The sequence below is a fragment of the Mobula birostris genome, chromosome 10 (genome assembly GCF_030028105.1).
Source record: "Mobula birostris isolate sMobBir1 chromosome 10, sMobBir1.hap1, whole genome shotgun sequence".
NCBI lineage: Eukaryota > Metazoa > Chordata > Chondrichthyes > Myliobatiformes > Myliobatidae > Mobula > Mobula birostris.
This window is the reverse complement of record NC_092379.1, coordinates 8497422-8510416: the sequence shown is the minus strand read 5'-3', so window position 1 is coordinate 8510416 and position 12995 is coordinate 8497422. Positions and strand designations below refer to the sequence as shown.

The window sequence follows — 12995 nt, the reverse complement described above, 5'->3', positions numbered from 1 at the left end:
TAAACTTTTCCCCCCTCACCCTTAACCCATGTCCTCTGGTTTTTTTCTCCCCTAGCCTCAGTGGAAAAAGCCTGTTTGCATTCACTCTATCTATACCCATCATAATTTTATATACCTCTATCAAATCTCCCCTCATTCTTCTACGCTCCAGGGAATAAAGTCCTAACCTATTCAACCTTTCTCTGAATAGATTAAAAATCGTGCACAAAACAGAAATAATACATATTAAAAAGTGAGGTAGTGTCCAAGGGTTCAGTGTCCATTTAGGAATCGGATGGCAGAGGGGAAGAGGCTGTTCCTAAATTGCTGAGTGTGTGCCTTCAGGCTTCTGTATCTCCTACCTGATGGTAACAGTGAGAAAAGGGCATGCCCTGGGTGCTGGAGGTCCTTAATAATGGACGCTGCCTTTCTGAGACACCGCTCCTTGAAGGTGTCCTGGGTACTTTGTAGGCTAGTACCCAAGATGGAGCTGACCAAATTTACAACCCTCTGCAGCTTCTTTCGATCCTGTGCAGTAGCTCCCCCCCCACCTTACCAGACAGTGGTGCAGCCTGTCAGAATGCTCTCCACGGTACATCTATAGAAATTTTTGATTGTATTTGCTGACATACCAAATCTCTTCAAACTCCTAATGAAGTATAGTCACTGTCTTGCCTTCTTTATAACTGCATTGATATGTTGAGACCAGGTTAGATCCTCAGAGATCTTGATGACCGGGAATTTGAAACTACTCACTCTGATCCCTCTATGAGGATTGGTATGTGTTGCTTCGTCTTGCCCTTCCTGAAGTCCACAATCAGCTCCTTCATCTTACTGACATTGAGTGCAAGGTTGTTCCTGCGACACCACTCCACTAGTTGGTATATCTTGCTCCCGTACGCCCTCTCTTCACCATCTGAGATTCTACCAACAATGGTTGTATCATCAGTAAATTTTTAGATGGTATTTGAGCTATGCCTAGCCACACAGTCATGGGTATAGAGAGAGTAGAGCAGTGGTTTAAGCACCCCTAAGGTGCACCAGTGTTGATCGTCAGCGAGGAGGAGATGCTATCACCATTTCCGCACAGATTGTCGTCTTCTGGTTAGGAAGTTGAAGATCCAGTTGCAGAGGGAGGTACAGAGGCCCAGGTTTTGTAACTTCTGCTTGCTTCATTCCCCTCCTCCCAACCTATTTATCTTGACATCCTCCCCACCTTTTTATCTTGACATCCTCCCCCTTCCTTCTCAATCCTAATGAATGGTCTTGGCCGGAAATGTTGACTGTTTAACTCTTTTCCATAGATGCGGCCTGACCTGCTGAGTTCTTCCAGCATTTTGTGTGTGTTGCTCTGGGCTTCCAGCATCTGCAGACTCTCTCGTGCAGACGGAACGTATTCTTCTTGAGTTCCTCTAGCACCTTGTGTGCGTCGTCAGTGAAGCCTCTGGCTTGAAAGATCCCCACTATCCGGGCCTTGCCATCTTTTCACCGGGGTCACAGAAGCCTAAAGCCCCGCACCCCCATTGTGATTAAAGTGGTCATAATGCTGCTGAACTGCAGTGTTGATTAGTGGATTTGGATTTTGTCGGTCGGTTCAAGTACCGGCTGGTTGAAGGAAAGCAGCCGTTTTTGACCCAACCAGCAAAACCCTAATCCCATAATCAATACTGCAGGTTACCAGTCTTATGTCCACTCTAATCAATTTGGACTAAAATTGACTTTTTGCTGTTCTAATTGTGATTTTTAATTAGTAAAAATCATGCATAATATATGTTTCACCTACATTTTTCTCATGAACTATGTACCATGGAGAGTATTTTGACTGGCTGCGTCACTGTCTGCTATGCGGGGCTGGGGGTGGGGGGCAGAGGCAGCTACTGCGCAGGATTGAATTAAGCTGCAGAGAGTTGTAAACTCTCCGTAGTATCCAGGACATCTTCAAGGATCAATTCCTCAAAAAGGTATCGTCCATCATTAAGGACCCTCATCACCCAGGTCATGCCTTGTTCTCATTGCTACCATCAGGGAGGAGGTACAGGAGCCTGAAGGCACACACTCAACGATTCAGGAACAGCTTCTTCCCCTCTGCCATCTGATTTCTGAATGGACATTGAACCAATGAACATAACTCACTACTTTTTTAATTTCTATTTTTGCACTGCTTATTTAATATATAGTTACTGTAATGCATAGTTTCTTCACTATTATTGCAGGTACAAGAAAAAGTTTGTGAACCCTTTGCAATTACCTGGTTTTCTGCATTAATTACTCATAAAATGTGGTCTGATTTTCATCTAAGTCGCAATAATAGACAAACACAATCTGCCTAAACTAATAACACACAAACAATTATACTTCTTCTCATGAATACTGAGTACACTGTTTAAACATTCACAGTCGAGGTTCAAAGACATCGGTGAACTTCTGGGGTAATGCCTTCTACAAAAGCTATTTGGAGTCAGGTGTTCCAAACAATGAGATGAGGTTGAGTGTGTGGGTTGTAGAGGTGCCCAGCCCTACAAAAATGACACACAAAGTCAGGTTATTGACAGAGCCTGCTCTTCTTAAAGAAAGATCGCTTTATGTGCACCATGCCTCGATCAAAACAACTTTCAGAGGACCTTGGAAGAAGAATTGTAGAGATGCATGAAGCTGGAAAAGGCTACAAAAGCATTTCTGAAGACCCGGGAGTTCATCAGTCCACAGTAAGAGAAATTATCCCCAAGTGGAGGAAATTCAGTACTCATGCTACTCTCTGCAAAGTTAACAAATTGCATGACGTATGCCAGTGATATTAAACCTGATTTTGATTCTGAAAGTGTGCTTTTATGATGCTAGTGTTACTGCAAGTTGTTTTTCATTGCACCGGTGCAGACACGTACTTGACAATAAGCTTAACGTTGACCTTGACTTTGAAGGACTGTTTCCCTTCTCCGTTGTTCCAGGCTCCTGCATCTATGTTCCTGGAGTACATGGTTAGCGGTGGGGAGGGCTCTGGGTTTAAGGACCCATTTCGGTGCTCAGTGCTGGCTCAGAATGGTTCACCGGAGCGAAACAATCTCCAATTAATAGGAGTTCCGCCAGCATTTTGTGTGTTGCTCCAGATCCCAGATTCCGCAGTCTCTTAAGACCATTGTGACCGTAAGAAATAGGAGCAGAATTAGCCCACTTATCCTTTCAAGTCTGCTCCGCCATTCGTTCATGGCTGATTTTTTTATCCCCCCCAAGCCCATTCTCCTGCCTTTACCATGTAACCTTTGACTCCCTTACTAATTGAGTATAAGAGCAAAGAGGTCCTTCTGCAGCTGTACAGGGCCCTGGTGAGACCACACCTGGAGTACTGTGTGCAGTTTTGGTCTCCAAATTTGAGGAAGGACATTCTTGCTATTGAGGGAGTGCAGCGTAGGTTCACAAGGTTAATTCCCGGGATGGCGGGACTGTCATATGTCGAAAGATTGGAGCGACTGGGCTTGTATACTCTGGAATTTAGAAGGTTGAGAGGGGATCTTATTGAAACATATAAGATTATTAAGGGATTGGACACGCTGCAGGCAGGAAGTATGTTCCCGCTGATGGGTGAGTCCAGAACCAGAGGCCACAGTTTAAGAATAAGGGGTAGGCCATTTAGAATGGAGTTGAGGAAAAACTTTTTCACCCAGAGAGTGGTGGATATATGGAATGCTCTGCCCCAGAAGGCTGTGGAGGCCAAATCTCTGGATGCTTTCAAGAAAGAGATGGATAGAGCTCTTAAAGATAGCGGAATTAAAGGTTATGGGGATAAGGCAGGAACTGGATACTGATAGTGGATGATCAGCCATGATCACAGTGAATGGCGGTGCTGGCTCAAAGGGCTGAATGGCCTACTCCTGCACTTATTGTCTATTGTTTATAATCAGGAACCTATCAACCTCTGCTTTAAATGTACCCAATGACCTGGCTTCCACAGCTGCCTGTGAAAATGAATTCCACAGATTCACTGCCCTCTGGCTAAAGGTGCCACGATAGTACAGTGATTAGCATGATGCTGTTGCAGCTTGGGGTATTCCAGCGTTCAGAGTTCAATCCCGGCGTCCTCCGTAAGGAGTTTCTGTATGTCCTCCCCACGGAGTGCAAGGGGGGTTTCTCCAGGTCCTCTGGCTTCCTCCCACAGTCCAAAGACATACAGGGCTGGTTATTTGGTCATTGTAAATTGATCGGTGATTAGGCTAAGGATTAATTGGGGGTGTGGCTCGAAGGGTTAGGAGGTGCTATTTTGTGGTGTGTCGCTAAAATAATAGATAAAAAAAAGGAATTCCTCCTCATCTCTGTTCTAAAGGGATGTCTTTTATTCTGAGGCTGTTCCCGCTGGTCCGAGACTCTCTCACTTTAGGAAATATCCTCTCCATATCCACTCTATCTAGGCCTTTGAATATTGAGCAACACACATCAAATTTGCTGGTGAGCGCAGCAGGCCAGGCAACACCTCTAGGAAGAGGTACAGTCAACGTTTCGGGCCGAGACCCTTCGTCAGGACTAGCTGAAGGAAGAGCTAGTAAGAGATTTGAAAGTGGGAGGGGGAGAGGGAGATCCAAAATGATAGGAGAAGACAGGAGGGAGAGGAATGGAGACAAGAGCTGGACAGGTGATTGGCAAAAGGGATATGAGAGGATCATGGAACAGGAGGCCCAGAGAGAAAGAAAAGGTGGGGGGGGAAGCCCAGGGGATGGGCAAGGGGTATAGTCAGAGGGACAGAGGGAGAAAAAGGAGAGAGAGAAAAAGAATGTGTGTATATAAATAAATAATGGATGGGGTATGAGGGGGAGGTGGGGCATTAGTGGAAGTTTGAGAAGACAATGTTCATGCCATCAGGTTGGAGGCTACCCAACCTGATGAAATTCCACCATCTTGCTTGAAATTCCAGCATCTGCAGAATTCCTCGTGTTTGCACTTTGAATATTGAATAGGTTTCAAGGAGATCCCCGCTCTTGTGGCTCCCTGAAACTGAAAGAGCCCCCCTGGGTTTGGCAGGGTAATCTAACGCTGGTGTTCTTACTTGTTCTCTCTTTCGCAGGCTTTGGGATGACCACGCCGGCCACCGCTGGTGGCAGAGCCTTCCTGATCTTCTACGGCTTGGCAGGCTGTGCCGCCACCATCCTGTTCTTCAACCTCTTCCTGGAGCGGATTATCACGCTGCTGGCCTTCGTCCTGCGCTGGTTCCACCAGCGGGGGCTGCAGCGGGGCGGCGAGGAAGGCTCGGCTGCCCGCCGGGGGTCCTTCCACTCGGGGGAGGTCGACAGCCTGGACGGCTGGAAGCCGTCCGTGTACTACGTCGTGCTGATCCTGGGCCTGGCCTCGCTGGTGATCTGCTGCTGCGCCTCGGCCATCTACTCGCCCATGGAGGGGTGGACGTACGCCGAGTCCTTCTACTTCTGCTTCGTGACGTTTAGCACCATTGGGTTCGGGGACCTGGTGAGCAGCCAATGGCGGGCCTACCCCAACCAGACGCTGTACCGTGCGGCCAATTTCCTGCTCATCCTGGTGGGCGTCTGTTGCATCTACTCCCTGTTTAACGTCTCCTCCATTATCATTAAGCAGTTCCTCAACTGGCTGCTGAGGAAGATGGAATGCCGGTGCTGTCGGCGCCGAAGGCAGCTGCGGACCCACTGTAACGCGGTGCACCCCTTGGCCTCCAAGTCCAGGAAGCAGGACGTCTCGGTGGAGACGGTGTGCGACAGCGAGACCGAAGGGCGGCGGATGTCGGGCGAGATGATCTCCGTCAAGGACTTCCTGGCCTCCAACAAGGTTTCCTTGGCCGTCATGCAGAAGCAGCTATCCGAGACGGCCAACGGGGGACCCAGGCAAAGCCACTCTCGGAGCAATGGTCTCTCTGGAGGTGTTGGGGCCTTAGCCATCATGAACAATAGGCTAGTGGAAACGAGCGTGGACAGGTAATCTTCTTGGGCAGGAAGACGTCAGTGGTGGCAATGCAACTGAGCTCAGTATCATAGCTGAAGGAGAGATTCCCACCCCCTCGTTATCTAGAATGAGGAGTTACCTGCATCTTAAGAGGAGGGAACAAGGATAGGGCACCACCATGATGGGGTAAGAGTGGCTCTCGTTCTCAGCTGGTTGGCTTCGGGCTTGTGCGATAGTGGCGACGTGGTATCTGGATTTGCCTTGGCCCGAGATCCGGCTCCTTCATGTGGCGGAGAGCAGCAAGGTGGGCTTCATCTTACGTCCCTCCCGAGTGACAACACTCAGAGGCCCGCAGTGAGTAGGAGCAGCAGAGGGGGCTGGTACCTCTAGAAGGGGAAGGTAGATACCAGGTTCAAATATTCAACTGAGTAATATTTTTAGAGTGTGCTGGCTATGTGGAACAAGCTGCCAGAGGAGTTGGTAGTGTTGGGTATGACCTCTAGGTTTAAAGGACATTTGGACATGTAGGAAAGGTTTAGCGATGTGTGGGCTAAATGTAGGCAACATGGTTGGCATGGACTAGATGGGCCAAAAGGCCTGATTCCTTACTGCATAGCTCTATCATTCCATTAATGTCCTAAAATACCCTGAGGCTCATGGCAAGAACTTCATCAAGAAAAGCTGATACCTGGGCACTTTAAGGGCAAATGATCAGAAGCTCAATCAATGTATGAGACTTTGAGGAGCAACATAGACAAGGAAAGAGAGATCCACTTTGGAGAGGGGTTTCCAGCACCTGGATAGTGGAAGAATAGGCATCAGTGTGATCAAGGGGTTGGAGATGGAAGAGCGTAGACTTGACTTAAGAGACACTATTATTCCAAAATATATCGACCTTGCAATCTACCATGAATTATATGGGAAGATGGCTAGTATCGAATATGTTTAATTTACAGGGTCTTGCAAAATCCATTGCGAACTGTAAGAAAAGTGTAAATATCTGTAATATTGTTAATAAAAATGTCAAAAATGCAGCACCATTATATTTAATGTACACTCATTGGCCACTTTATTAGGTACACCTGCTCGTTAATGCAGATATCTGATCAGCCAATCATGTGGCAGCTACTCAATGCATCGAAGCATGCAGACATGGTCAAGAGGTTCAGTTGTTTTTCTTACCAGAATGGGGACGAAATGTGATCTCACTGACTTTGACCGTAGAATGATTGGTTTATTTATTTACTCAGGCACAACGCGGAACAGGACCTTTCAGCCCTTCGAGCCGCACTGCCCGGCAACCCCAATTCAAACCTTGCCTAACCTCAGGACAAATTACAATGGCCAATTAAAACACCAACTGGTATGTCTTCCTTCCTCCGGGAGGAAACCCACGCGGTCACGTGGAGAACATACAAACTCCTTACAGGCAGTGGCAGGAATTGAACCCGGGTCAGCTGTACTGTAAAGCGATCTGCTCACAACTACGCTATTGTTGGTGCCAGACAGGGTGACGTGAGTATCTCAGAAGCTGCTGATCTCCTGGGATTTTCACCTGCTTTTACAAAGAATGGTGCGAAAAAACAAACAAAAATCCAGTGAGCAGCAGTTCTGTGGGCGAAAATGCCTTGTTAATGAGAGAGATCGGCAGAGAATGGCCAGACTGGTTCAAGCAGACAGGAAGGCAACAGTAACTCAAACGACCACGCATTACAACAGTGGTGTGCAGAAGAGCATCTCTGACTGCACAACATGTTGAACCTTGAGGTGGACGGGCAACCATATACTCAGTAGGCACTTTATTAGGTACAAGAGGTCATTGAGTGTATATTTTCACTAAAGAAGATCGAGGAACTATAAATATAGGATAGGAAAGGGGATTTCAGGAGGAACTTCCTGACCCAAACATAGGCAGAAATGTGGAACTCTTTACCACAGTGAGCCCATTAATGTAGATACACTTAAAATGGGAAGAAAAGATAACAGGAAGACATGCTGTCCCAGGTCAGTAGTCTAGTCAATGGTTCAATGGCTCCATTTAATATCACAGAATGTATACAATATACAACCTGAAATTCTTACTCTTCACAGACGCCCACAAAGCAAAAGAACCCCCCCCCATGGAATGAATGACAGAAAAAATGCAAGAACGGATCCTGACCCGGATCTGGGTGGTACCCTTCAAATATCCGGACCTGCCTCTTGATTTTTTTGCACTACCTTACTTTCCATTTTTCTATTTTCTATTTATGATTTATAATTTAAATTTTTAATATTTACTAATTTTTACTATTTTTAATATTTAATATTTGTAATTCAGGGAGCGGGAAGCGCAGAATCAAATATCGCTGTGATGATTGTACATTCTAGTATCAATTGTTTGGCAACAATGAAGTATAAAGAACCCCAAAGTCCTGTCATTCAGCAAGGCCGCCACATTCATAGACCAGGTGAACTCGGTATGTTAGGGTTCTGGAGCAGCAGCTGGGTGACCTTTGGCTTGGACGGTAGAGTGAGGAGATAATCAGTCAGAGTTACAGGGATGTAGTCAACCCTAAGTTGCAGGAGGCGGGTAGACCATAAGACATAGGAGCAGAATTAGACCACCTGGCCCTTTGAGTCTGCTCCACCATTCAATCATGGCTGATCCTTTTTTCCCTCTATCCCCTCCTAACCCCAGTTCTGGGCCTTCTCCCCGTATTCTTTGATACCATATCCAATCAAGAGCCTATCAACCTCTGCCTTGAATACCTCAACCCAACGACCTGGCCTCCACAGCTGCCTGTGGCAACAAATTCACCAGCTGGGTAGCTGGGTGACTGTCGGGAGAAGGAACGGGACAGTGAATAGGTAGTTAGTGCAGAGCACCCCTGTGGCCATTCCCCGCAACATTGGATACTGTTGTGGGGATGAGGCCTTTATTCAGAGGTTGTGCCCCCAGTCCTAGACTCCCCCACCAGTGGAAACATCCTCTCCACATCCACCCTGTTGACTCCTTTCAACATTTGATAGGTTTCAATGAAATCACCCCTCATTCTTCTGAATTCCAGCGAGTATAGGCCCAGAGCCACCAAACCCTCCTGATATGATCAAGCCGTTCAATCCCGGAATCATTTTCATGAATCTCCTTTGAACCCTCTCCAACGTTGGCTCATCCTTTCTTCGGTAAGGGACACAAAACAGCTCAGAATACCCCTAGTAAGGCCTCAGTGGTGTCTTATAAAGCCTCTGCATTACACCCTTGCTTTTATATTCCAGCCCTCTTGAAATGAATGGTAACATTGTCTGTAAAAATGCTTTGTTGAATCGAGCCGACTGGCAGGAAGAGGCTGTACCTGAGAGATATCAGACTCTCTATACAAATGCCTAGGGATATGTAGACTAGAAGGATGTGTCAAATATGCATTTCAGATCAGACCGCGGTGAAAGTAAAGGATTTCACGACAGCATTTTGCTTTCGCCAATGTCCTAGGTTGTTAATTAACTCAACAATCAGCAGGGAAAAAAAACATATTACTGGGAAATAGACAAGGCTGCAGGTGCTAAAATCTATCTATCTATATATCTATTGAGTGAGATAAAGTATGGAATAGGCCCTTTAGGCCTTTCGAGCTGGACCACCCAGCAATCGCCCGATTTAATCCCAGCCTAATCACAGGACAATTTACAATGACCAATTAACCTACCAACCGATACGTCTTTCGACTGTGGGAAGAAACTGAAACCTGCAGAGATTGTAAAAACTTCTTACAGGCAGTGGCAGGAATGAACACAGGTCTCTCATGCCGTAAAGTGTTGTGCTAACCACTATACTATCATGCCACCCTTACTCTGGAGCAAAACAAAAAATTGCAGGAGGTACTTACCAGGTCAAGTAACACCTGTGGAGGCAGAGGGATACTGAACATACATCAGTTCCCTCTTCTTCCATATCCCCACTCTGACTTTCCTCTTACCTCTTCTCACCTCTCCTCCATGCCTCTCCTCCTTCATAGACGTGGAACATAGAGTAGTACAGCACATTACAGGCCCTTCGGCCCACAATGTTGTGCCGAACCTCAAACCCTGCCTCCCATATAAACCCCCACCTTAAATTCCTCCATATACCTGTCTAGTAGTCTCTTAAACTTCACTAGTGTATCTGCCTCCACCACTGACTCAGGCAGTGCATTCCACGCACCAACCACTCTCTGAGTAAAAAACCTTCCTCTTGAACTTCCCACCCCTTATCTTAAAGCCATGTCCTCTTGTATTGAGCAGTGGTGCCCTGAGGAAGAGGCGCTGGCTATCCACTCTATCTATTCCTCTTATTATCTTGTACACCTCTATCATGTCTGCTCTCATCCTTCTTCTCTCCAAAGAGTAAAGCCCTAGCTCCCTTAATCTCTGATCATAATCCATACTCTCTAAACCAGGCAGCATCCTGGTAAATCTCCTCTGTACCCTTTCCAATGCTTCCACATCCTTCCTATAGTGAGGCGACCAGAACTGGACACAGTACTCCAAGTGTGGCCTAACCAGAGTTTTATAGAGCTGCATCATTACATCGTGACTCTTAAACTCTATCCCCCGACTTATGAGAGCTAACACAAGCTAACATAAGCTTTCTTAACTACCCTATCTACCTGTGAGGCAACTTTCTCCCATTGTCCACCCTCCTCTCCTTTCAGATTCCTTCTTCTCCAGCCCTTTACTTTTTCCACCAATCACATCCCAGCTTCTTTTGTCATCTCTTCTCTCTCCCCACCCATCTGTCTTCACCTTCTACTCTTTCCCCTCCCATACCTTCTTATTCTGCCATCTTCCCACTTCTTTTCCACTCCTAATGATGCGTCTCAGCCTGAAATGTCAACTGTTTATTCCCCCTCCATAGTTGCTGCCTGACATGCGGAGTTCCCCTAGTATTTTCTGTGGGTTTTGTTTTTCTTCCAGTCCTGAGGAAGGGTTTCTGCCTGAAACGTCGACTGTTTATTCCCCCTCCACAGATGCTGCCTGACCTGCTGAGTTCCTCCAGAATTTTGTGTGAGTTACTCTGGACTTCCTGCATCCGCAGAATCTTTAACCTTGATCAGTTTGCAATTTCGCTCCAGATTCCAGTTCCTGCGCATCTTTTGTGCCTACATCTTGCTGATGAGTGGGAACAGGAGAAAGAGTTAAAATGGCGGGTGACTGGAAGTTCACAGTGAACTGAATTTTCCCCTCTCTGAAGACACACTTAATTGGTATTTGTTTATTAATATCAGACCTACTTAAAAATCTTAGTTTTGCATGCCATCCAGAAAGATCATTTCAAAGCATAAGTACTTCAAGATAGCACACATGAAAACCAATAACAGAATGCAGAATATACAGTTACCACCAGCTAGGCCATGCACTCTTCCTGCTGCTGCCATTAGGAAGAAGGTACAGGAGCCTTGGAACCCACCCACCAGGTTCAGGAACAGTTACTACCCTTCAAACATCGGTCTCTTGAACCAAAGGGATACCTTGACTCAACTTCACCTTTCTTTCCCCCATCATTGAAATGTTCCCACAACCAATGGACTCAATTTCAAGGACTCCTCATCTCATGTTCTTGATATTTATTGCTTATTTATTTATTGTCTTGCATTTACACAGTTTGTTGTGTTCTGCACACCAGTTGAACACCCTAGTTGGAAAGTCTTTCACTGATTCTGTTATGGTTATATTTCCATAGGATTTATTGAGCATGCCTGCAAGAAAATGGATCTCAGGGTTGTATATGGTGACATATATGTACTTTAATAATAAATTTACTTTGAACTTTGAACTACAGTTACAGAGAAAGCACAGTGCAGGTCAATACTAAGGCGCATGGCCATAATAATGTAGATTGTGAAGGCAAGGGTCATCTTTATTTCACAAGAGGTCCAGTCATCAGTTGGACATAAGCTGTCCTTGACCCAGGTGGTGCATTTCCAAGCTTTGGTAACTTCAGCCGAGAGACAAAATGGCTGGGGTGGGAGGGGTCGTTGATAACGTCAGCTGCTTTTCTGAGGCAGCTGGAAGTCTAGACAGAGTCCACGGAGGGGAGACTGCTTTTCATTGTTGTCTGGCCTGTGATTGCAACTCTCTTCAATTTCTTGTGTTCTTGAGTTGAGCAGTTCCATACCAAGCCCTATTGCAGACTGGATCTTTTCAGTGGTCTGTCTATAAAAATTGATGAAAGCCAATGGGGACATGCTGAATTTCCACTGCAAAGATTCAGTCCCACCCAGTAGAGATTATTTGAATAACTATTCCATTAAGAAGTTCTTGAGGTTCTTGAACTTTGTATTAAATCTCCCGCTTCAACTCCGATCGCTTTGTCCATGATCTCCTGCTCCATCCTAATGAAGGTCAACAAAAGTTCTACAGGTGCCAACACCAAGGATCAGCAAAAGGTTCAGAGAGTGGTGGACATATCCTGGTCCATCACAGGCAAAACCCTCTCTACCATTGAGTACATCTTCAACAGGTACTGCCAAAAGAAAGCAGCATCCTCCATCGAGGACCTCCATTATCCAGGCCATGCTCTCATCTCGCTGCTATCATTGGGCCGGAGTACAGGAGCCTTAGATTCCACACCACCAGATTCAGGAAAAGTTACTACCCTTTAACATTCAGGCTCCTGAACCAACATGGACAATTCCACTCACCTTGACTCTGAAATGATTCTACAACTAACTCTAGGAAGAGGTACTGTCGACGTTTCAGGCTGAGACCCTTCGTCAGGACTAACTGAAGGAAGAGCTAGTAAGAGACTTGAAAGTGGGAGGGAGAGGGGGCTCCCTCCCCCTCCCACATTCAAATCTCTTACTCACTCTTCCTTCAGTTAGTCCTGACGAAGGGTCTCGGTCCGAAACGTCGACTGTACCTCTTCCTAGAGATGCTGCCTGGCCTGCTGCGTTCACCAGCAACTTTGATGTGCGTTGCTTGAATTTCCAGCATCTGCAGAATTCCTCGTGTACAAAACTAACTTGTTCACTTTCAAGGACACTACAACTCAAGATCTCAGTATTATTTTTAATTTTCTTAAATTTACACATTTTTTCTTCTTTTGCACATTGATTGTTTGCCAGTCTTTGTTTACTTATAGTTTTCATAAATTCTTTTGATTT

At 46.0% G+C, this 12995-nt stretch overlaps 1 protein-coding gene across 1 annotated transcript in view; it reads left to right on the top strand.

Annotated features, from left to right (window-relative positions):
- The window catches only part of LOC140204434 (potassium channel subfamily K member 13-like), a 33331-nt gene extending 26428 nt beyond the window's left edge, over positions 1 to 6903 (top strand). The window contains exon 2 of the mRNA XM_072271154.1: positions 5030 to 6903. Within this exon, the coding sequence (XP_072127255.1) occupies positions 5030 to 5910 (881 nt within the window). The 3' untranslated portion in view covers positions 5911 to 6903. The remainder of the gene's footprint in view (positions 1 to 5029) is intronic.
- The last annotated feature ends 6092 nt before the right edge of the window (positions 6904 to 12995 follow it).